This window comes from Cokeromyces recurvatus (assembly GCF_025118155.1).
Source record: "Cokeromyces recurvatus strain NRRL 2243 chromosome Unknown BX663scaffold_14, whole genome shotgun sequence".
Lineage (NCBI taxonomy): Eukaryota > Fungi > Mucoromycota > Mucoromycetes > Mucorales > Mucoraceae > Cokeromyces > Cokeromyces recurvatus.
In genome coordinates, this window is record NW_026251400.1 from 624,337 (window position 1) to 646,153 (window position 21,817).

Consider the following 21,817-nt stretch of genomic DNA (forward strand, 5'->3'; position numbering starts at 1 on the left):
TTTATTATGTAATTCATCTACTATAATATGACTTACGCTTATATTCAGAGCTTGTTCTATAACACAGAGGATATTTTTGATACGGATGAGGATATCATGGATACTACCCCTGAAGATACTCCAGCCAAAGCAACCAGCCCTGACAACACTCAACATTAATGGCCAACATGTTAATAACATTATTTAATGCTACTGGACTTCCAAAACAAGCTATACAACTTATATTAAAAATCGTTGAAAACTCATCACTCCTTTTTATTACAGAAACCTTGCTTTTACCACCAAACAAATATCCCACAACATGTAAACAGTTTCATACTTAAGGCCAACCTTAATTCAATGTACCACAGAAGCCGTGGTCATCTTGGTGTTTTCCTTCTAATAAATCCTATTTTTAAACAACACATTTACCATATCCAACATGAAAATCCTATATTAGCTAAGTATACGTTATTCGTAGTTATATCTGCTAAAATTTTAATACACTGTCTTTACATTCCTCCTAAACTAAATGATGATGAACTATCAGAAATTCTGGAATTACTACCTCTTAATTATAATAACACAACTGAAGCTATCATCTGTGGAGACTTCAATGCTAGAATGGGCAGTTACACCGGTGACACTAGAGAAAATCATAAAGGTCGACTCATATATAACTGGATTCAATCTAACGAACTTATAAGTTGGAATCAGCGAATTGCGTATGGTGTACCCACTTCATATAGCTACTCCTGAAATAGTATTGTTGACTACTTTCTGAGTACAATGGACCTGACTTCTCCGACGATAGTAGTTAGAGATGATTTTTCATTAGAATCAACTCATAAACTCTTAACCTTCTCTTTTCAAACACCATCATATATTCCTAATAATATGTACTCAGTACCAGACTCACGGAAACTTTGGAACACCAAAAAGCTTAAAAAAGAGAAGACGAGAGAAACATACCATAGCGTTTTTAAAGAACACTTGAACCTTATTCTATCACCATTGCCCTCTTTTTCACTTCAAAGAAATGATGCTCAGAAGTATATTGAACATATCAACACCACATTACTGGACACTCTATATGTATCACTTAATACTGTCTGTGGTAAACAAAAGACATATTCGTCCAATTCACATTCAAAAGAGTTCTGGGCATCAGAAATGACGGAAACATTTAAAACAAAAGAGATTTACTATCGAAAATGGAGAAAGGCGAATGGTCTTAACTGTCTTAAATACTGGTTACTTCATCAAGAAGTCAAGGCGAAACTACGAAGAATGATTATCCAGCGGAGAAGAGAAACTTGGCGGCTTTCCTGTGACAAAATGAAGAAAGGCGAATACACAAAGGCCATAGCTAAGTTTTCACGAATATGAAAAAATCGTTTAATTAAACCTGTTTTCTCTGTCATAGATGGACCGCAAAAAGCCGCTGAATTAATGGCAGACCATCTAAAGCGGACATTATCAGGTACCTTTTTACTCAATGTTCCATGACAAGAATGTATATCGATTTCTCATTGTATATCTACTCATTAACCATTTCAAACGTCTTTTATTTCAGCTGACTGTCCATTTAACTTAGATGAAATTAAATCAGTAATCTTAGATCTTCCACAAAATAAAGCACCTGGCGTTGACCATATTACAAGCGAAATGGTTCAACCACTTGTAAATATTATTTCTTCAATTCTTCTTTATCTTTTCCAGTTATGCTGGCAATGGTCATACACACCCCAACTATGGTGCATTAGCTAGATAGTCCCAATCCATAAAAAATGTGACACATCTGGCCCGGGCAATTATCGACCAATTAGTTTGACCTCAATAATCCGTAAAATTCTAGAAAAATGCATGCAATCTGAACTAATTAACACTGGTCCCACACTGGATGTAGCTCAGGGGGGTTTCCGTGAAGCTAGAGGATCGCTTGACCAAGTACTTTGCCTAACTGAATTATGTCAATTATATCATCGTAAATATTTACGTTACAATCCAGTACTAGCCTTTCTCGATATAAAATCAGCTTATGATACGGTTGATCAAAGTATCATTTGGGACGAGCTTTCTTCAAGTGTCTCAACACCTCTTTTAGCCCTCTTATATAATATGTTTAAAGAAGTTTCTGTCAAAGTGATTCTTGGTAACCATACATTCTCCCGTTTCCATCCAAAAACAGGCGTTCTCCAAGGCTCTGTCTTATCGCCTTACTTATAATCAGTATATATTAATAGTCTTCCAAATTTCTTACGACCAGCACTTCCCTTTGAAACAGACTTTAATGATCCTTCCCATGTGGCGTCAAAGTTAAATTGCCTATTATATACAGATGATGTTGTTCTCGTTGCTGATGCTGATTCCATACAGTCCCTTTTTTCCAAATGCGAAGAACACAGCTTTTCTTTAGGTTACAGATGGAACCCTAAAAAGTGCGTTATTGTGAATTCCAATCCTACACCTCTAAAATACTACCTCTACAATAATGAATTACCCAATGAAGTTTTCTTCCCGTACCCCGATGTTCCTATTAAATCTGGTGGTCTCGCGCATAAATCAGCACTTTTACAACAAAACATTAATACAGTATTTATCAAATCAAATGGTTCGAATATTTCTTTAACATTGAATAATACATGTATAAATACTCAAGATCATCGTGTCTAATCAGTTGATAATAATAACTACTTAAATAGATGATTCAAGTTGATTACTGGTAAGTTTAGTCATGTTTTAATATATACTAAAATGTATATCATTATCACGTGTAAATGCTGTATTATGTAATTCATGAAGGGCCACTTTTTAAATCTTTAATTACATAATCAAACTGAATAAATAAATAAATAAAAAAAGCATAATACATAGTATATATATATATATATATATATATGTATGTATGTATGTATGTATATACAAGCATACACACATATATAAACGTATATATAATGCATGTTATACTGATTACATTTTGAAATCTTTATTTCATGATACAATCTATTAAAACTATATACAGCTTTGTCTTCTCTCTGCTTTATTACTGTCCCTGTGTTCTGTCCTCTGTACAACTTTAAATATACAAACATGTAAGCCCATTAACACATCCTTCTTTCTTTCTTTCCCTTCCTCCCTCCCGTCTTTCTTAATTATATATTAAGTGGATACATAAATTATTTTTATTAATTGATAAAGTACTTTACAATAGGCATGATCTTATGTATATGTGTGTAAATAAATAAGAACATCGTGATATGCATGATACTGACATGTGATATCTTGTAATATTGGAGTAAGAGATGATGACCTATACAGCGTCATATATGCATATACATAAAAATCGTATAGGTGCACGCTCTGTAAAGAATAGAATATAACAGTAAACTGAATATTTAATATCCATATAGCCCTGCTATTTTACTTTGATATTTGGTGTTGATATTGAGTGATGATAATAAGTAGCTGTCGCAGTAGTAGTAGTGGCAGTCATGTTATCAACAGCAATCATTCTCCTTTTATTCTCTTGCTGTTCCTCTTTTAAATAGGATGTAACAAATTTAAGAAATATTAAAAATAAAATAATAGAATGTAGGGCCATTTTTGTTTTGATATTTATTGTATATTAATAAATAATGCTAAAAAGAAAAGATAAAGAGAGAAAGAAGAAAAAGAAAAAGTAATATATATACAGCATATACATGTACAATCTATTATATCATGTGCTGCTATAGATATCATCATACTTCTTTATAAGGGTAATCTATATATGATATTATTCTATTAATACAAAAAAAAAATCTATTTCATTCAAAATAATAGAGTTAAACTTACCTAATGTATCATCTTTCTTTCTCCATAACTTCTTCTTCTTCTTTGTAGTAACATGTTCTGCCCATACTTCAACACAATATTTTTTTTTAAATTTACGAATAAATGCTGGATCCCATAATTCAGAAGCAATACCGAGATCTTTACAGCAACGCATTAATGCATTACTTTTACAGCCTTCAGAAGCAGTTGGTAATCCAGATATATCAAAGAAATCTTGTTCTCCTCTTGCTTGTGAAACAAAACGTCCACTACAAATTAATGCATATTCACGTGATATATTTTTTGGTGATATAGTATGTTCTCCACGAGGTGCTAACCCCCATCCTCCTGGCCCAAAAGCTTTATTCAGAATACGTCTATATTTAATTTCAGGCAAATAAAGCAAACCGTCTAAAACAGATTTAATTATTAAATGTATTTCTTTTTTTTTCTTTCTTTCTTTTTCTTATCTCTTTTCTTATCTTTTTTAATTACTCGCATTTAATATATACCTGGCTTAATTTCAACATCTTCATGATTAATAGGTTGAAGCAAAATGTTAGTAACTTCTTCAGGAAATCTTTCTGTTGAAAGACCATAAAAGGATGAAGACCAATTCTGTTGTCCTTCTTGTGATTGTACATCAAGCGGTGCATCAAATTGTTTTGTAGTTGGAAAATGATCAGCTTGTGTCATGATCGAATTTGATGGCATCACTTCTTTTTCTTTAGAATTATCTTTTTCTACATTTGGCTCTTCCTTTTTGACCTTATTCGCAGTAATATTATTTCCATTAAGTTTGACAAAACGTGTAGTACTCACAGCTCGAATCTTTAAAATAATAATAAAATAAATAATAAAATATAAGTTTCTTGTATATATAAAACCTCAATTGTACTTTACCCATTGAGATTGAACTGGCTGTTTTATTGCAACTCTTCTTAAACCAGTAAATACTTGCATGGTCCCCTTTTAATATTTGGTAAAAATAAGAGAAAAACCACTGCGGATTAAACTGGGTTTTTGTTGCCGTTTTTTAAATGAAAAATGGTCACAGTAAATAATTATAATCATATCGAAAAAAAAAATAAGTACATTGATAATTCTAGTAGTATCTATTTCTGCTGTTGGCCTGTAGTAAAAAAATAAAAAAATAAACTATAGGATATCAGTGATATTTCTATTAAGACATTAGAACAAAAGTAAATATAAAATCATAAAAGATATCAAAAAGTTGATAAAATTAAGCAATTATTCGGGATATAATTTTAAATGATGAGTATTTATACAAGACTATCTGAAAACAGAGAGAAAGTAAAAGAGTATTAGTAGTGCCCGAGTAATACCTTTGCATTATCAAATGAAGTGTACAACATTCTTAAATTCATACATTATGAAGAAGTATATCAAACGGTTAAGCATCTGTTCTTTAATAGTGTTTGTCTAAAACTTTTTATTAATTTGGGGGAGGGGAGGGGTTAAAGAGAGGGCAATTAACTCCAATGGCCGAATTATTTTATTTACACCCCCTTACTCATAGATTGCAGTTCATCTGATGAGATAGGCTTTGTGGTAAATATATTATAACTAACTTTGAAATTAAATACCAATTCACAATAATTGAAATATAAGATATTGCAACTAAACTCAATATTATATTAAAAGGGATTTATTTAAATGAAGAAACTGAACAAAAATATGGAGTAACTTAATTAGAACCGAATGTAATGGAGGATTTACGTTATTTAAAGGGAAGGCTTATTTTTTTTTCTAAAGACAATAGCATATGAAGCTTATGTTATTTATAAAAAAAAACATGATATATGGGCTTGAAAAAAAAAAGGTTGATAGATGCAGTAGAACTATATCTCGAGGAAGCTTATATTAAAAATGTTCCCTAAATATGCTAGTAGTTGCAAAAGAAAAATTACACACACACACACACACACACACACTTATATATACACGTATGAAATAAAAGATTTAGCTATTTACATACGTAGCTTACATAAATATACAATCAAGAAAAGTTAAACAATATTAGAAATAGCGTAAAATATGTAAGGGTAAGAGCTATTGAGCTATAATGTAACATTATAAATCATGAGAAATCTACATGCGTTGATTTACAGTAACTTTATACTTTTATTAATGAAGTGAGCTTTTATTCACAAACAATAAGAAATGAGGCTTGGACAAAACTGGAAAAAAAGATTCATTATAGTAGATATATACTCATAAAAGGGAGAGTAACTATCGTCATTATGGGCTATATTTCAAAAAATAGGCGTATGATATCGGAGATTAAAAATGGATGGCCGCATTAAAGTTTTGATCTGTAAAAAAAGGGAATGAAATTTTCCCGGGTAACCAAAAATAGCATATTTATAATAAAATTAAGCAAAGATAAAAATTATTTTTATTCATATTTATAGTTCTTTTCTTTTCCTTTTTTTTTATGTTTTGTATTTTTACTTTAAGAAATGAATATAAATAATAATGAACGTACTCCTTTAATACGTTCTTCCAAGTCTTCTACAGATTCGAATTATAAAAGAACATATCATGTTTATGGCATGGCATTTGGATTTTTGTTCTTATTTTCTTACTTTATTAATTATTATCGAAATGTTTTACCTACACCATTATCTGATGCACAAGCAAAGGCGCTAGACGATTTTCCGGGAATGCATGCATATGATGAATATTTGAGTCATTTTACAGCTCCACACTCTGCTAACACTCGTGAAAACGCAGTAATGAGAGACTGGATTGCTTCTGTCGCTTTAGATCTTCAAAAGGTTGCTATCGAACGTGGTTTAAAAATGGATGTCATTGCTGATGATCCTTCAATTGATATAATTAAGCACGACTGGTTCACACCCAGTAAGAGAAAGCTGTTTTATATATCGATGTATATATATTTGTATCCTAAAATATATCACTCTTTTTTTTTTTTTTTTAAGATGAGCAATGGTATGTAAAGTCACGAAATGTTATTGTTCGTTTGCATGGTCAATCTGGAAAAGAAGATGCTTTATTAATAAATGCGCATTATGGTAATTTATTCGTAAATTCATAAGGAAGTAGTATATGTGTTGAAGTAACATATTTAGATAGTGTTCCCACTAGTTATGGTGTAACAGACAACGGTATGGGTGTTGTTACTACTCTTGAATTATTGCGTTACTTTATAGATAATCCACCTCGTCATACTATTATTTTTTTGTTGAATAATTTCGAAGAAGGTGGCCTTATTGGTGCAAAAGCATTTTTAAATCATCCTTGGTATCGTTCTGTTAAGTTATTTATCAATTTGGGTATTATTATTTTTTTTAACTAAAAAGAAATGTACATGAAAACATTTTCTAATTGTAATATGAATTTGTTACAGAGGGTGCTGGTGCTGGTGGTAGGGCTATCATGTTTAGATGCTCTAACCTGGATGCTGTCAGGAATCTAGCTAATTCTCCTGCTACATTTAAGCATGGTTCTCCCTTAGGGAATGATATGTTCAAGGCACAACTTATTAAAAGGTATAGTTAGTATATTTAAAACATTAAAAAAAAAGAAAAGATTATTCAATTTGCATTTATAAATAAGTGATACAGACTATTCAGTGTTTACTGAGCAGGGCGTTCCTGGTCTAGATATTGCTTTTTATACACCTCGTTCTCATTATCATACTCCTCTTGATGATTTAAATCATACCACCCCTGAAGCACTACAATATATGGGTCAAATGGCTTTAGGCGCTACTAGATCTATTGCCAATAGTGATACTTTATTATATACTTCAAAAGAACAAGAATCTTTCATTTATTTCGACATTTTAGGACGCACTGTATTCGTTTATAGTTTTGTCACATATCAGTTGATGAATATATTAGCTCTTTTAAGTATACCCATCATTGCTTTTTACTTGATTTCAAAAAATAAGGACAATCGCGAAACCATTTCCTCAATCATTAAACGAAAGACAAGTCTTATTATTCAGGGTTTAGCTGCTATAATTGCTGCTATCGTGTTAGCTCTTATATTTGGTGCCATTGCTGTCTTTTTAATGACTAAAATCAATCCTTCTATGACTTACGGCGACGTTTACGGTGCTGCTTTATATACATTTGTTGCAGCTTTTCTTGGTATTCAAGTATCACAATTAATCCTTCCTGTTAAATTCAAACAATTGCTTGCTAATACTAATGCAATTTGGTATGGGCTAATCTCATTTTGGTGGATCTTAGTTGTAGCTGCTTCTTTTGCTGGTAGTAAAGGAATTGCTAGTTTATATTTTGTTTTCTATATATTATTATTTAACTCTTTAGCTGCTTTAACTCATTTCTTACTACCTCCTACACAGAAGATTCGTTCTGCTTTAATCTTTTTCACTCAGACAATTGTTCCTTTTATTTTCTTGTTAGAACTAGAGTTCCTAGTAATGGATGCCATGCGTCATTCTACTGCTGATGGTACTCCTGAAATTGTTGGTAAATTTGTCTTAAAAAAAAAAAAAAAAAAAAAAAAAAAAAAAAAAAAAAGAGAGAGAGAGAGAGAGAGAGTGAAAGAGAAACATAAATAGAAACTTATCTATCTTTTATAGTTTATATTCTTCTTGGTATTCCTCTAATTTTGATTGCTTTACACTATATTCCATGGATTTATGTTGCCGGTAATCAGCGTAAAACCACTATGGCTACAGCTATAGTATTTCTCTTTCTTTTCACAGTTTGTTCGTCTCTCCAACCTTTTAATACCACTTGGTCTCCTAATAAGCTTGTTTTTAAACAAGAATATAATTCAGGAGATGCTTTATCTACTGTTTTTATTTCTACGGCTACAGCTATTCATTCCATCTTAAAGAATACCCTGCCACCTTATGAATATCAAACTTTACAATGTGAACCCTTTAAAAGATACTTGACACGCTGCAGTTATCAAACTGGTTTATTGCCTAAATATGCTAGCAACTCCACATTGAATGAATTTAGTTTATCTGAAATCAGAAAGACATGTAACGATACCGTATGCCTTTCCTCTGGCTCTTTTACATCGAAGAATAGTTTAATGTGCCGTATCCATTTTGACTATGATGAGAGTCAAGCTACTGTTCAGCATGCATGGATAAATGGAAGAGAGATAAAAGACAATAATATTTCTGCTCTGATTAGTTACGTGAATGATTATGAGAAGCCTGTTGATTTTGCTATTGAACATCATTCTACCTTATCTATAAAGGCAATGTTTGGTTGCTTTTATGACGAATGGACACAATTGGAGATTCCTGCCTTTACTAACTTACGTGATAGTTTACCTGAAAATGCCATCTTATTAATTCGTGGACAAGGCTTAGCCTATGCTCACTACACAAATATTACTTTATAATAAAAATTTAAAGCATTGATTATTAATTCTTTTTTTTTTCTTTTTTTTTTTCATTATTGAATTTTTAATCATGGTATCAGCTCGTAAAAGAAAAGAAGGTAGTAAATTAAGAAGAGCATTCAAGTTAATCATTTTGATACTTTGAGATCAAATTATGTATTTATTGACGTTTATTTTATTTTTCTTTAATTACACTGTAATGTAGTTTCATACCATGAATCTGAAAGTGATAGCGACTTTGAGAGCATTCAAGAATCGCACAGTCGATCATCAAAAAAGAATTCCACAACTTCCAATTCGAAAAAAAAACCTGCTAAACGAACAAAAAGAGAACATTCAAAGATAGTAAATAACAATGAAGAAAAATCGACAGAACTTTTGAATGATGACAAAGCAAAACTTTTATCAAAAGCAAGTAAAAAAGACGATGATACAAACAATGTTGAAATCATTTCTGAACAACACATCAATCCAGGAAAAATTGTTATACCTCGACCTAAGGGTTGTCCATTTGCTGATTCTATTTCACCTGATACACTTGAATTTTTGGCAGAGCTTGCAGAAAACAATGACAGAGATTTTATGCGATTAAGAGCTAAGGAATGGGCAAAAGCTAAAAAAGATTTTGTGGATTTTTGTGGATTGATTATGACAGAACTACATGAGGTGGACCCTTCCACTCGATTAGAGGAAGGCAGTAAAGCTATGTACCGTCAGAATCGGGATGTACGATTTTCAAATGATAAAAGCCCTTACAAGACAAATCTTAGCGCAGGGTTTTCACGAACGGGCCGTAAGTCTTTGGATGCAAGCTATTTTATATCTATAAAACCCGGTAATAAGTCTATTGTAGCGGCAGGTATGTGGCAGCCAGATTCAGCACGATTAGCTAATATGCGCTCGAGTATCATTCGTGATGGAAACCTCTTAAGAGAGGCGCTTTCGACAGATGCTATTAAAGAGCTTTTTGATGGTAAATGTGGTCATGAGGTTCTATGTACTGAAGATAAACTTAAAGTTGCGCCTAAAAATATCGCTAAAGATCATCCAGAAATAGAGTTATTAAGATTCCGTACATTCGCTGTATCTAAATCATTTACAGATGAAGAAGTTGTGAGTCCAGGATTTATGGATAAAGTGATGGATGTATTTGAAGCATTAGTACCATTTGTGACTGTTATTAATGCATGGATTTAATGTACTTTTATATAAAATAAAATAATAGATACATGTGTATAGTTTTATTTATTGATGTTATTTTTTCTTTTTTTTTAAAAAAAAAAAAAAAAAAAAAAAGAGTCTATATATTTAAAACCATTATTTATGCATACCTCTCCTTCTTTCTCCCTCCCTCTCTATATAAATATATACATGTATATATATATATATATATATTTATTTATCGCTTTCTCTTTGAACCAGTTGCACCAGAAACATTACCAGGTTCAGAAGCAAGTTCCTCTTCATCTTCTTCTACTTGATAATTCTTTAGGTTAGTTAAAAAGTGGATCAATTGCTTTTCTTCTTCTTCAGAGGCATAGGGACGTGTACAAACCCCTTTGACAGTACAGGTAAGAGGATCAGTCTTTACTTCATCGTCATCAGGACTAGAATTATCACGATGTGCTTCTACTTCCCATCCGCCTTCTTCTTCTTTACCCACTTTCCAAATTTGATATCCATAACCACAATCTTCTTCTAAAAACTGGCGACGCTTCTCTGAAAATGTGACTTCATGTGTATCATTTGTAACGAGCGTATAAAATCTTGAATAAAAGCCCTTTTCATTTCTTTTTTTAGCACGTAAGACGCGACCTAAACGCTGTGCTTCTTGACGACGAGAGCCAAAATGAGAAGAGACTTGAATGAGGACTGTAGCTGCAGGCAAATCAAGGGAAGTATCACCAATACGGGATAAAAAGAGCGTATTAATTTGTTTTGCTTTAAGTGATCTACGGGCTGCAACTTGATTCCAAGTGAGTTCTTCATCTGTTTCAGGTACATCAATTTGAAAACGAGCTAGAAGCTGGCGTGCCTCTTCTGTAGGAGTACCACCATAAATAAAAGGACGGTTTATCTTTTCAGCATACAACTTCAGAGCATCAATATGATCACAATAAACAAGGACTTTATCTCCTTTAAACTCATGATACTGAATTAGGCGTTGACAGATTTGCATTTTCTTTGGATTAAGAATGGCTAATAAACTTTTAAGATGATGTCCATGACCTAATAATCCTCCTCCCTGTGTCTGTATGCTTTCATGGGCCTTATGTACATGAGGTGTCATATCTGCTTCGATTTGTGTACAAATAACTTTTGCAATATAACCTTTATCTGCCAACTCTTTCCATTTAGCATGATATAAAGTAGGACCTACTAATGTTTCCAAATCACCAATACGTTCATCCTCACGTAACATCGTGGCTGTTAAGCCCAAACGAACTTTAGTCTTAATTTTTGAAATAGCTTTAGCAAAATTATTAGCAGGCACACAATGCACCTCATCAAGAATAATTAACCCCCATTCAGTTTTATCAATAAAGTTGCTCATACGCTTAGAGTCTGCAGTTCGATTCTTATTTTCAACAAGCATGGTATAGGTTGTAAAAAGAACACCAGAGGGCCCATTATAGGGCCATTTTTTAGCACCGGCAAACATTCCGGTCTTAGATGCCATCAATGTCGTAAATCGTAAAAATTCTTTACAGAATTGTTCCGCAGCAATGATGGTAGAACAAACAACTAATACAGGTTTTTGTATAGCACATGCAACCAAGATAGATGTTAAAGTCTTACCAGCACCACAAGGTAAGACAATAATACCTGATCGGGCGAAATGCTTAGTAGGATCAGGATCAGAGGTATCAACGATTGCTTCAAGAGCTTCACGTTGGTAAGGACGAATTTCAACTTCAGGTCTTAAAGGTAATTCTAACATATTACAAGTTTTATCTGAATTGAAAACATAATCAGGCAAGGCGGATTTAGGTTTAGTCATACGAGGCTTAGATGCAGATAATGTAGTCTTGATTTTCTTGTCAGGTGGAGATAGTGATTGCTTTATGGATCCTTCACTTTCTTTTTTATTTTGCTCATTTGCTTCTCTTTGTCTTTGAAGATATGCTAGCATATCAGCATATTGTTGTTTTCGTTCCTTATCATTAGTTGACATGAACATTTTTTACTTTAAAAAAAAAAAAAGGGAAGAGAGAGAGAGAAATACACTTTTTTTTTAAAGTAAAAAAAAAAATCTTAACTATAATACGGCGTTTAAAATTTGCTAAAAAGAAACTTAAAGAATTCTTCAGGGCCATTTATCAGTAAGAGGAATAATAGTATAACACAATGTAATGAGCTGATCATATTTATGTTTTATACAAAGATGTTCGTTTTTTTTTTAATGAATTATGATTGACATGAGAAAAGGAAAAATAAAAGATAATGCATTGAATATATACAAAAAAAATTAAATAGAAGTGAAAAGCTTCTTTTCAAATGAATGAAGGCCATGAACGCCACCTTCTAATTGAGCAGCAGCAGTTCTCTTTTCAAAACGAACAATACCATTGTAGACATTTTCATGGAATTGTGTAACAGATTGACAGCCAATATCTTGGAAAGAGTGTTGAACACCAGTAATAAGATAAGAAAGATACTTACGAGCAGAGCCCTTATCAATAACATTACCAACAACACCTTGGGCGACCTTAACGCTATCACCTTCAGAGAAGTAACGCTTAGTGGCAGCATTACCATCTTTACCACCAGAGGTGTTATTCATGGCATCGATAGAACCCATACCACGATAACGCTTAAGACGTTGACCTTCATGATAAAAGTATTCACCAGGTGTCTCATTAGTACCTGCAAGAAGACCACCCATCATGACAGCACTAGCACCCAAAGCTAAAGCCTTAACGATGTGACCGACATTACCAATGCCACCATCAGCAATGGTAGGAACACCAAAGCGACGAGCAAATTCAGAAACACGATAGACAGCAGTAGCCTGAGGGCGGCCACAGGCCATCACTTCTTGAGTGATACAGATGGAACCAGAGCCCATACCGATACGGAGACCATCAGCACCAGCTTCAATCAAGTTAGCAGCTTGCTCACGGGTAACAACATTACCAGCAATGACTTCCAAGTTGGGGAAAGTTTGCTTAATCCAGCGAAGCATTTCGATTTGATAAATAGAGTTACCTTGAGAAGAATCAAGAACAACAACATCAAGACCAGCTTCAACAAGAAGGGCAAGACGATCTTTATCATCTGGACGAGTACCGATGGCTGCACCAACGAGAAGTTGCTTGGAATCGGAGGACTTTGAAGCTAAAGGATAGTGAAGGTTCTTGAGAAGATCAGAGCGAGATAACAAGGAAACAAGACGACCTTCTTCATCAACAATAGGCAATTTACCCTTCTTGGAAGAACGAAGGATTTCGTTAGCCTTTTGAAGAGTAATACCCTTCTTAGCAACAACTAATTCTGTGCTCATCACTTCTTTAAGTAAAGTAGTCTCATCCTTATGGAATTGAATATCGCGGGCAGTAACAATACCAACTAATTTATCATGTAATTTTCCATTTTCTACCCATTTACATAATAATAGTATTAACTTTTTCCACTCCAATAAATATTATTTCTTTTTATACAACTACTTTTGTGTTACCTGTAATAGGAATACCACAGAATCCCTTTTTCTCTTTGATAGCTTTGACATCTGCGACTGTATGTTCAGGAGAAAGGACAACAGGATCGACAATGAAACCGTTTTCAAACTTCTTTACTTTACGAACCATTGCAGCTTGATCTTCAGCTGAACAGTTGTGATGGATAATACCGATACCACCCATTAACTAATATATTGGCAAAAAAAAAAGTTATAAGTGATGAAATCATACAAGTTAAACACAGTACTGTAAACTACTTACGGCCATTGAAATAGCCATTTCGGATTCGGTAACAGTATCCATAGGGGAAGATAAGAAGGGGGTCTTTAAACTAATCTTTTTTGTGATATGAGACTCAAGAGAGGCCTTGCTAGCATCGAAATCAATGAAACCGGGAAGGATCAAGAAATCGTTGTAAGTCAAACCACCACTAAGTTGTTCGTCCATAAGGCTTTCAACAGACAAACCATCCTTAGATTTGTATTCGGCTAAGTAGCTATTGGCCTTCTTGTAATCTAAAACAGACATTATTTAGATAGTTTAGAAAAAAAATTTTTTTTTTAAAAAAAGACGTAGAAAAGAAGAAAATTACATAAAAATTTTTTTATTTATTTATTAAGACTCTAAATGGCGGAAGAAAAATTTTTTTTTGAGAACTGCGTTAAAGGTTTCAGCTTATTTTTTGCCGCTCTTTTTAACGATTCTTTTTTTGCTAGTCTTCACGATTTTGAACTTTTTACCATTATCCTTTACAGCACGAGTACCTTCAAATCGTTTAGCAGTTGGTAGAGCCTTACCAGACTTGTTAGACTTGCCAAATGGCTTTTTGCCTTTTGTTTGCTTAGTTTTCTTTGTTTCTCGTACACCACCTTCTGATACGGGTATCTTGCAACGTTGAATGCGAATCTTTGTCTTTTTACGGAACTTTTTATCAGTTAATGCTAATGCTGCCTCAACACTATCACGATCAATAAATTGCACATAACCGATGCCTTTACCAATATTAGTCTTTGCATCTCGAATCACTCTTACAAATTCGATCTCTCCACAGTCTTTGAAAAACTCCCAAAGCTCTTCATCCTCAACGTCAAATGGCAAAGCGCCCAAAAAGACAGAGCGTTTACGGTCATGTTGTTTACTCTTTGAGGCACCATCTACACGTAAATGCTTATCCATAAATACAATACCATTTAATTTACATGCTTCATCAGCAGACTCCTTTGTTTTAAATACAATATAAGCATTTAAAGCTTCTCTATCAGGATGAAGTTTTCTGGCAAGAAAAGCAGCTTTACGATTCATAGGTTGAGCAAAGGCAATAGATCTAAAACGAATCGACTCTATTTTACCACATTCAGCAAAGCGTGCTTTTAATTGTTTATAACCTTCCTACATGAACAAATAAGATACCATTATAGATAAAGAAAAAGCAAAAAAAAAAAAAAAGAAAAAGTACAAATTTTATTACCTTTTCAATACATTCGGTCGTCAAATTACCAACAAAAACAGTTCGTAATTCCTTTTCAGCAAGTTCTTCAGGAGTTAATGTCTTTTTAACTTTCTTTTTCTTTTCATTTTCTTCCTCCTCTTCTGCTTTTCTCTATATGTGGACTACTAAGTTACAAAAAGCAATGTGTAAATTAAACAAGACTTACCTTTTGAGCAATCAATTCTTTAGCTTTCTTAAAACCTAAATATGCTCTTTGACCATCTTTCTTTTCTTGATTCTTATTTTTTTTGGTAGCTTTTGCAACAAGTTGCTCTGTAAGAATAGGCTTAATAGCTATCTCACTTTTACCGGCCTAAATATGTATACATATATTTATGTATGTGTGTGTGTGTGTGTGTGTAATTAGAATTTGTATGAATGCTATTTGTTTTATAGAAAAAAAAAATTACAGATTTCTTAAACAAATCATCTAAATGGCTGTCCACTTTTGTTGTTGAAGGCAGTAAACTACTCATTTTATACTCCTTTATTTTTATTTTATTTTTTTTTAAAAAAAAAAGAAAAAAAAAGAAATAAAATGAAATAAAGTAAAGGGGAGCTCTCGGTGTGACTGCATTGTGGCTTACTTTCATGGTTGTAGATTTTAATGCAAAAACGCATAAATCAGCATGACAGATTTTGTAATAGAAACGACTTTCATTTTAATAATGCAACAATAGAAAAAAAAAACAAAACAAAAGCAGCAAAGAGACATCATTAAAATGTTTTTTTAGTTTGTTTTTACATTAAACTTGTACGTTAGGTTTTATTTTTCTTTGAACGATTTTTTTTTCTTTTACAAATCAAATCTTCATATTGAGGTATTTTTTTTTTATTTATGAATAGAGTCAAGCTGCTGTATTTATTGTATTTGTGATATTAAGAGGAAATTTGTTCTTTAAATTGAGACATGTAAAGTAAGTTCGTAATGGGCAATAACAACAATGCAGTAGAGCATGAGTAAGTTCTTAATGATTATTTTCTATGCATCTGTAAGTAATGATTGATGGGAATGAACAGTAGATGTATCTTTTTATATACAAATGTGTAGAATTTACTTTATTTTTTATAATTTTAATGTTATTAACTATGTGTAATAACTCCCTATTTTTTCATATATTAATAGAGTTAATAATTACACATAAAAATATTTACCTTATTAAAGTAAAATGATCATCATACATCAAATGTGGAAAGTCACAATACATATTAAAACGGAGAAGGAGCTTCTTCATGTTTTCCTTCTTATTTCTTTTTCTTCCTTCCCTTTATTTTTTTTTTTTTTATTATTTTACATTTATACGATGAAATTTCCTGGAGAGCTATTTACTTATGACGAGGAAGATCGTTTAACGGCTTTTGAGTGCGGCTCAATTGACAGAGATAAAGTAGTTGTATTTATTGGAGGATTAGGTGATGGATACAATGCTGTACCTTTCCTTGAGCCTCTGTTTGAAACAGTTCTCGATAAAAAAGGTTGGTCCCTTATTCAGGTTCAACTAAGTTCAAGTTATCAAGGATATGGCATAAATAATTTACAAACGGACGTTGAAGAGCTTGATAAGCTTGTTTATCATTTGAAAACATATCGTGGAAAGAAAACCATTGTACTTCTTGGGCATTCAACAGGTATATATATATATGTATTTGGAAACAAACTAATATATTATTACTAAATATCTTATTGCTTTCTATTATAGGCAGCCAAGATTGCTATTGGCATAACAAGTATGGGAAAACAAATCAAGATATAGCCAGTTATATTTTACAAGCTCCCGTATCTGATCGAGAATATTTTCAAGCCAATCTAGAAAACTTTCAATTTTATGTCGATATGGCTATCAACTATAGAAGAGAAGGTAAAGGAGAAGAATTACTGCCTAGAGATAGTCTTTTTGGAACACCTATCACTGCTAATCGTTTTTACTCACTCACTGTTAAAGGGTAAGCTTTATATGTGTATATGTATAGCATTTGGGATTATAATAATCTATATATAATTTATAGAGGTGATGATGACGTGTTTTCGACTGATTTATCTGATGAAGAAATCAAGAAACTCTATGAAAACGTGAATAGACCTATATGCTGGATTTATTCCGAAAACGATGAATTTTATGTTAACAAAGTTGAAAAGCAATCAGATGTTATGCAGAGATTTCAAAATATATGCTCTGCTATTAAAGAGACTCACATTATTCCCAATGGTGATCATTCAATTACTAGAAAAGATTCACAAATTGCTTTTTGTAAAGTAATTGATGATTTTTTAAATAAATATTGAAAATGGAGTTTGAATTGCATACACATAGTAGACCTTATTTTATTGCATTTTATTTTATTTTATTTTATTTTTATTTTTTTAGAAAAAAAAATATTTTTTTAAACAATGGTATGCAAGAAATGTGAAAAGAAACTAACTGCATTAGCAGCACCAGATAAATGGAAAGAAGGGTCAAAAAACGCTGTTGGTAAAATTATATGTTTATCTGTAAGAATTCAGCTACATTATTATTCATTTCATTTAAAAATAGTCGGCTCATCGGGAAGAAAATTAAATCAAAACAAATTACTATCCAAATCTGCAAAGTCAAGGTAGAATAATTTTCTTATTTACACACACACATGCACACAGTGTATAAATTACTTACTATTTTTTCTTAGGTATACACCTCTTGGAAATAACTGTAAGCTTTGCAAAGCTAGAGTACATCAAGAAAAAGCACATTACTGTCAAGGTAATTATTATTATTATTATTTTGTTTAAACTAAAATAAAAATATAAATAGATTGCGCATATAAGAAAGGGATTTGTGCAATGTGTGGTAAACAAATACTCAACACAAGCTCTTATAAACAGTCAACCACATAAATGAAATAATAATAATAAAGGTGCTGAATAACATTTTTTTTTTATTGGAAGATATACCGAATTCAGCAATCACATTAAAGCAATCGATTTTTATTTACAAGAGCTACTTTATTTTATAAATTATCGGCGTAATAATGGATTAACAAGTTAAAATGCTGCATAAAAAAAATAGTTGGAATAATGCTATACAAATTTTGATAAAAATTTACATTAAACAAATGCTAGAAAAGAATAAGAAATTAGTTGAATATTCAAACTTGCAAAAGTGTTTTGATGGATTTAAGTAATATATCGTCTTCTATAGGATTGTTAGAGTAAAAAAAAAAAAAAAAAAAAAAAAAAAGGCTTTGAATGACTAATATACTAAAATTAAAGATAATAAGTTCGTATTGGTAAATATGATATTTTTGGTCCAGTCACTAAAGGATAAAATGAACTCCAAAAATTGACTTAATAGTGAAATGTAAAGATGTGAGTTAGAATATGAGATAATATTATTAAGAAATAGAAAATCTATGATGATAGCTGCATTTGTATCGTTATGAAAAATTGATGTTTCTTTAACACAAGCAAGGCTCTACCTATTTGCGTAATACAATACGTCCAAATAGCAGCTTTCTTTGAAATAACAATAAATCCTATTTTATTTTATTCCAAGTTATAATCCATTTCTTAACCAATCAATAGCTTCCTTTTCTGTCACAACTGTAGGATAACCAAACACAGTCGGTGAAAAAAATGACTGAGTATATTGTTGCTGCTGTTGCTGCTGTTGCTGCTGTTGCTGCTGTTGCTGCTGTTGCTGCTGTTGCTGCTGTTGCTGTTGTGGCTGCTGTGGCTGCTGTTGCTGCTGTGGCTGTTGCTGTAATAGCTGTTGCTGTAATAGCTGTTGTTGTTGTTGCATTTGTTGTTGTTGCTGTTGTAATTGTTGCTGTAATTGTTGCTGCAATAACATTTGCTGCTGTTGGTATTGTTGTTGATATTGTTGTTGTTGTAGCTGATATTGTTGTTGATACTGCTGCTGGCGTTGATATTGCTGTTGAAAGATCAAGTGTGGTTGAGAGAGAGAAAGAGGAGGAGGAGGAGGAGAAATAACTATACATGAAGAGTATTAGAATGAAAAAATTTAATGTTTTAAAATAGCTAATTTACATGATGCTGAATCTAATTGGGCTGCCTTTTGTAATTCTTGTACTAGTGTTTGCTTTTCTAATTCTAAACGAGCTTTCTTTTCTTTTTCTAACTTTTTCTTTTCAATTTTTTCCTTTTCAAGCCTCTCTCTTTCCTTTGTTTTTTCTTTTTCCTCTTCTTCTCGTTCTTTTTGTGTCTACAAAAAAAAAAAATGTAAACATTTATTTCATGATTCATATAAAACATTACAATTAACTCATTTTTTAGTTTATATTTCGCTAATCTATCCTTCAAATTGTTTAAATGTTGCTTTCTATTAGTTAATAATTCTTCATTAGATTCTAGATTGAACGACATTTTTTATTACAAGCAAATTCATTGTAAAATTTTAAATATTTAAATAGTTTTATTTCCCGAAAAAGAAAAAAAAAAGATAACATCCAAGTCCTTTTTTTTTTTCTTTCATTATAATGTATGTACATCTGCTTTTTCTTATATTTACACAAATTCTTGTAAATCAAGAAGAATAATCGTTCCCATTTCTGTCCCAAAACAGATTATTTCTTCTTGTGGCGAAACAGCAGAGGATACAACAGCACTATCAAATCCACTCAAAGTAATGCTCTTCTTCGGTGATTTAAGATCCCACATAACCGCTGTTCGATCTCCTGAGGTTGTGAGTATCTTTGAATGAATAGTAGCAACTGATATTGACCAAATAGCTCCATGATGTCTATTAGGCGCTTCAACATAGGTTCTTTCTAAACCTGGTAAAGAAAAAACAGAAATAGTTGTATCCCATACACTCGCGTAGACAACAAAGGGTGGTATATTAATAGGGTGTCTTGCAGATATATATTCGTTGATAGTTTTATTCTTAGAACATTCAGTGGTATTTTCATCATAAACTGCCATAGCCGTAATAGGGCCATTTGTTTCCATTATTGTGCTAATGACTTCAGGTACATCATTAATTAAAGATGTCTTTAAATCCCATAAATAAATATTGTGATCACTCGATCCAGAAACAATATAACCTGCTTTATTTTCTTTTACTGAAATATATTCTATGTCAGACTGACAAAATTGTAATGGAAATGATGGGCAATAAGTAAGTGAGCTGATTGTATTTTCTTGACCATGTAAAATCTTTAAACAGATGCCTCGTTGTGAATCCCAAATACGAATCGTTCGATCCACTGATCCACTTATAAGAGGCACAAAATGTCCATTTATATGTGTAGAATAAGCAAGAGCAGTAACTGGTCCTTCATGGCCACGCAAAGTGAGTATATGTCGAAAATCTTTAATATCATGAATGCAAATCGTCTTGTCAGAAGAGCCTGAAGCTAAAGCTTGTTCATGAGAAGCTAGGCAAGAGACATGACTTGTATGAGCTTGAATAGATTTGACATAAACTTGTTCTTCTGCATTCCAAACGTGAATTTTTCCATCAATATCTCCTGTAAAGATGCGGGTTAAATGGGTAATTAACATACTAAGAACAGGTCCCTTGTGATATTTTAATTCAGTTCGTTTGCATTGAAGCGTTTTCCATGTTTTAGCCATAGTAAGAGAACGTCGAAATAAATCATAATAAATGGGAATATTAGTGTTCCAATTAAATACAGATGAGTCATCGTCGGGAATGATGCTATATTCTTTACAAATTGGTCTCCAAACTGAATCATGTATTATTTTTTTATTCCATGCTTTTGAGACTGAAATGAAGAATAGATTAACAATAAATGTAAAGCTGCAAAAAGCATCATGTCCTAGTAGATATCATTATTATTATTACTTTACCTAATCTCAGGGCACATAGTTCTTTTGGTGTAAACTTTTGTAAAATTAAAGATGTTATATTAGTTGGAAGTTCAGCAATAAAATCACATGTACCATGACCTTGAAGAAAATTTATGAATTCAATACGTTCTTCACGAGATAAACTATTAGCTAGAAATTGCTTAATTTGAGTTAAATATGAGGTTTGCTCAAGTTCGAAAGGCTGATGTCCTGTATAATCTGTCAGCATTGAATATAATTTAAAAAAGCCATTGAAAAGAAAACATTGTATTTTACTCTACTATTACTTTTTTTTTTTTTTAGGATCAGCTAATTTGTAAAAGTAAATACGCTATTGGTTGGACGCATTAATTTAATTTCCAATCATTTGTGTACAGTGTTATATAAAAAAAAAGATATCTAGAAGAAAGATTTCATGTTGATATAGCGAATAGAGCGCTTGGACATGGTGTCCTTATATGATTCATTCGGTTTAGTTTAAAGAAAACACTAAGTTTTTTCTAATGAAGATGCAGTCTATGATTCTTTTTTTTGTTTTGTTTTTTTAAGTGAAACAGGATATCTTCACATTCTGTTTATCAGTTAAACAAAATAAGCTTAAAGAATGTGAAGACTGTCAAATCTGGAATGCTCAAGACTGTCTGTTGAGGAACTCAATAATTA

General features: G+C 32.1%; 10 protein-coding genes across 10 annotated transcripts; 4 read left to right on the forward strand and 6 right to left on the reverse strand.

The window, feature by feature from the left end:
- Window positions 1-3,614: 3,614 nt before the first annotated feature.
- Window positions 3,615-4,797, reverse strand: BX663DRAFT_511373 (mitochondrial genome maintenance MGM101). The gene is made up of 3 exons (XM_051527878.1): window positions 4,308-4,797; window positions 3,817-4,206; window positions 3,615-3,745 (listed from the first exon to the last, which is right to left on the reverse strand). Exons 1-3 carry the CDS (start codon window positions 4,507-4,509, stop codon window positions 3,723-3,725), a joined length of 615 nt encoding a protein of 204 aa, XP_051382512.1. The 5' UTR covers window positions 4,510-4,797; the 3' UTR covers window positions 3,615-3,722.
- A 1,447-nt stretch (window positions 4,798-6,244) lies between these two features.
- On the forward strand, window positions 6,245-9,202 carry BX663DRAFT_511374 (uncharacterized protein). Its single transcript, XM_051527879.1, has 6 exons — window positions 6,245-6,681; window positions 6,762-6,854; window positions 6,912-7,115; window positions 7,190-7,331; window positions 7,399-8,282; window positions 8,396-9,202. The coding sequence occupies exons 1-6, from the start codon at window positions 6,279-6,281 to the stop codon at window positions 9,175-9,177; spliced, it is 2,508 nt and encodes an 835-aa protein (XP_051382513.1). The 5' UTR covers window positions 6,245-6,278; the 3' UTR covers window positions 9,178-9,202.
- A 45-nt stretch (window positions 9,203-9,247) lies between these two features.
- BX663DRAFT_486826 (uncharacterized protein) lies at window positions 9,248-10,374 on the forward strand (the record flags this gene model as incomplete). Its single annotated transcript, XM_051524701.1, has 2 exons — window positions 9,248-9,275; window positions 9,383-10,374. The coding sequence occupies 2 exons, from the start codon at window positions 9,248-9,250 to the stop codon at window positions 10,372-10,374; spliced, it is 1,020 nt and encodes a 339-aa protein (XP_051382514.1).
- A 109-nt stretch (window positions 10,375-10,483) lies between these two features.
- BX663DRAFT_511378 (P-loop containing nucleoside triphosphate hydrolase protein) lies at window positions 10,484-12,393 on the reverse strand. Its single transcript, XM_051527880.1, has one exon. It carries the CDS (start codon window positions 12,356-12,358, stop codon window positions 10,577-10,579), a length of 1,782 nt encoding a protein of 593 aa, XP_051382515.1. The 5' UTR covers window positions 12,359-12,393; the 3' UTR covers window positions 10,484-10,576.
- Window positions 12,394-12,483: 90 nt separating this feature from the next.
- Window positions 12,484-14,425, reverse strand: BX663DRAFT_473785 (inosine-5'-monophosphate dehydrogenase). The gene is made up of 3 exons (XM_051524209.1): window positions 14,118-14,425; window positions 13,856-14,042; window positions 12,484-13,773 (listed from the first exon to the last, which is right to left on the reverse strand). Exons 1-3 carry the CDS (start codon window positions 14,382-14,384, stop codon window positions 12,647-12,649), a joined length of 1,581 nt encoding a protein of 526 aa, XP_051382516.1. The 5' UTR covers window positions 14,385-14,425; the 3' UTR covers window positions 12,484-12,646.
- Window positions 14,426-14,436: 11 nt separating this feature from the next.
- BX663DRAFT_511380 (uncharacterized protein) lies at window positions 14,437-15,856 on the reverse strand. Its single transcript, XM_051527881.1, has 4 exons — window positions 15,756-15,856; window positions 15,512-15,658; window positions 15,325-15,456; window positions 14,437-15,245 (listed from the first exon to the last, which is right to left on the reverse strand). The coding sequence occupies exons 1-4, from the start codon at window positions 15,819-15,821 to the stop codon at window positions 14,532-14,534; spliced, it is 1,059 nt and encodes a 352-aa protein (XP_051382517.1). The 5' UTR covers window positions 15,822-15,856; the 3' UTR covers window positions 14,437-14,531.
- A 764-nt stretch (window positions 15,857-16,620) lies between these two features.
- On the forward strand, window positions 16,621-17,672 carry BX663DRAFT_511384 (uncharacterized protein). The gene is made up of 3 exons (XM_051527882.1): window positions 16,621-16,974; window positions 17,046-17,289; window positions 17,353-17,672. Exons 1-3 carry the CDS (start codon window positions 16,650-16,652, stop codon window positions 17,627-17,629), a joined length of 846 nt encoding a protein of 281 aa, XP_051382518.1. The 5' UTR covers window positions 16,621-16,649; the 3' UTR covers window positions 17,630-17,672.
- Window positions 17,673-17,734: 62 nt separating this feature from the next.
- On the forward strand, window positions 17,735-18,217 carry BX663DRAFT_531434 (cysteine-rich PDZ-binding protein; the record flags this gene model as incomplete). The annotated part of the gene is made up of 4 exons (XM_051530379.1): window positions 17,735-17,816; window positions 17,880-17,940; window positions 18,010-18,083; window positions 18,135-18,217. 4 exons carry the CDS (start codon window positions 17,735-17,737, stop codon window positions 18,215-18,217), a joined length of 300 nt encoding a protein of 99 aa, XP_051382519.1.
- Window positions 18,218-19,008: 791 nt separating this feature from the next.
- BX663DRAFT_511389 (uncharacterized protein) lies at window positions 19,009-19,714 on the reverse strand. Its single transcript, XM_051527883.1, has 2 exons — window positions 19,370-19,714; window positions 19,009-19,312 (listed from the first exon to the last, which is right to left on the reverse strand). The coding sequence occupies exon 1, from the start codon at window positions 19,703-19,705 to the stop codon at window positions 19,457-19,459; it is 249 nt and encodes an 82-aa protein (XP_051382520.1). The 5' UTR covers window positions 19,706-19,714; the 3' UTR covers window positions 19,009-19,312; window positions 19,370-19,456.
- Window positions 19,715-21,455, reverse strand: BX663DRAFT_511390 (WD40-repeat-containing domain protein). Its single transcript, XM_051527884.1, has 2 exons — window positions 21,155-21,455; window positions 19,715-21,069 (listed from the first exon to the last, which is right to left on the reverse strand). The coding sequence occupies exons 1-2, from the start codon at window positions 21,381-21,383 to the stop codon at window positions 19,847-19,849; spliced, it is 1,452 nt and encodes a 483-aa protein (XP_051382521.1). The 5' UTR covers window positions 21,384-21,455; the 3' UTR covers window positions 19,715-19,846.
- Between the last annotated feature and the right edge of the window lie 362 nt (window positions 21,456-21,817).

What these genes read in the sequence shown, in the direction of transcription:
- BX663DRAFT_511373 (XM_051527878.1), bottom strand. Translation starts at nt 4,509, where the DNA reads ATGCCATCAAATTCGATCATGACACAAGCTGATCATTTTCCAACTACA. An exon ending in AGATGTTGAAATTAAGCCAG is followed by an intron (nt 4,207 to 4,307) that starts GTATATATTAAA and finishes AATCTGTTTTAG; the next exon opens with ACGGTTTGCTTTATTTGCCT. An exon ending in AAAGAAAGATGATACATTAG is followed by an intron (nt 3,746 to 3,816) that starts GTAAGTTTAACT and finishes TATCATATATAG; the next exon opens with ATTACCCTTATAAAGAAGTA.
- BX663DRAFT_511374 (XM_051527879.1), top strand. Translation starts at nt 6,279, where the DNA reads ATGAATATAAATAATAATGAACGTACTCCTTTAATACGTTCTTCCAAG. An exon ending in GCACGACTGGTTCACACCCA is followed by an intron (nt 6,682 to 6,761) that starts GTAAGAGAAAGC and finishes TTTTTTTTTAAG; the next exon opens with ATGAGCAATGGTATGTAAAG. An exon ending in ATTAATAAATGCGCATTATG is followed by an intron (nt 6,855 to 6,911) that starts GTAATTTATTCG and finishes TAACATATTTAG; the next exon opens with ATAGTGTTCCCACTAGTTAT.
- BX663DRAFT_511378 (XM_051527880.1), bottom strand. Translation starts at nt 12,358, where the DNA reads ATGTTCATGTCAACTAATGATAAGGAACGAAAACAACAATATGCTGAT.
- BX663DRAFT_473785 (XM_051524209.1), bottom strand. Translation starts at nt 14,384, where the DNA reads ATGTCTGTTTTAGATTACAAGAAGGCCAATAGCTACTTAGCCGAATAC. An exon ending in AAATGGCTATTTCAATGGCC is followed by an intron (nt 14,043 to 14,117) that starts GTAAGTAGTTTA and finishes CCAATATATTAG; the next exon opens with TTAATGGGTGGTATCGGTAT. An exon ending in CTGTGGTATTCCTATTACAG is followed by an intron (nt 13,774 to 13,855) that starts GTAACACAAAAG and finishes GTAAATGGGTAG; the next exon opens with AAAATGGAAAATTACATGAT.
- BX663DRAFT_511380 (XM_051527881.1), bottom strand. Translation starts at nt 15,821, where the DNA reads ATGAGTAGTTTACTGCCTTCAACAACAAAAGTGGACAGCCATTTAGAT. An exon ending in ATGATTTGTTTAAGAAATCT is followed by an intron (nt 15,659 to 15,755) that starts GTAATTTTTTTT and finishes ATACATATTTAG; the next exon opens with GCCGGTAAAAGTGAGATAGC. An exon ending in CGACCGAATGTATTGAAAAG is followed by an intron (nt 15,246 to 15,324) that starts GTAATAAAATTT and finishes TTGTTCATGTAG; the next exon opens with GAAGGTTATAAACAATTAAA.
- BX663DRAFT_511384 (XM_051527882.1), top strand. Translation starts at nt 16,650, where the DNA reads ATGAAATTTCCTGGAGAGCTATTTACTTATGACGAGGAAGATCGTTTA. An exon ending in ACTTCTTGGGCATTCAACAG is followed by an intron (nt 16,975 to 17,045) that starts GTATATATATAT and finishes TTTCTATTATAG; the next exon opens with GCAGCCAAGATTGCTATTGG. An exon ending in TACTCACTCACTGTTAAAGG is followed by an intron (nt 17,290 to 17,352) that starts GTAAGCTTTATA and finishes TATAATTTATAG; the next exon opens with AGGTGATGATGACGTGTTTT.
- BX663DRAFT_511389 (XM_051527883.1), bottom strand. Translation starts at nt 19,705, where the DNA reads ATGTCGTTCAATCTAGAATCTAATGAAGAATTATTAACTAATAGAAAG.
- BX663DRAFT_511390 (XM_051527884.1), bottom strand. Translation starts at nt 21,383, where the DNA reads ATGCTGACAGATTATACAGGACATCAGCCTTTCGAACTTGAGCAAACC. An exon ending in ACTATGTGCCCTGAGATTAG is followed by an intron (nt 21,070 to 21,154) that starts GTAAAGTAATAA and finishes TCTTCATTTCAG; the next exon opens with TCTCAAAAGCATGGAATAAA.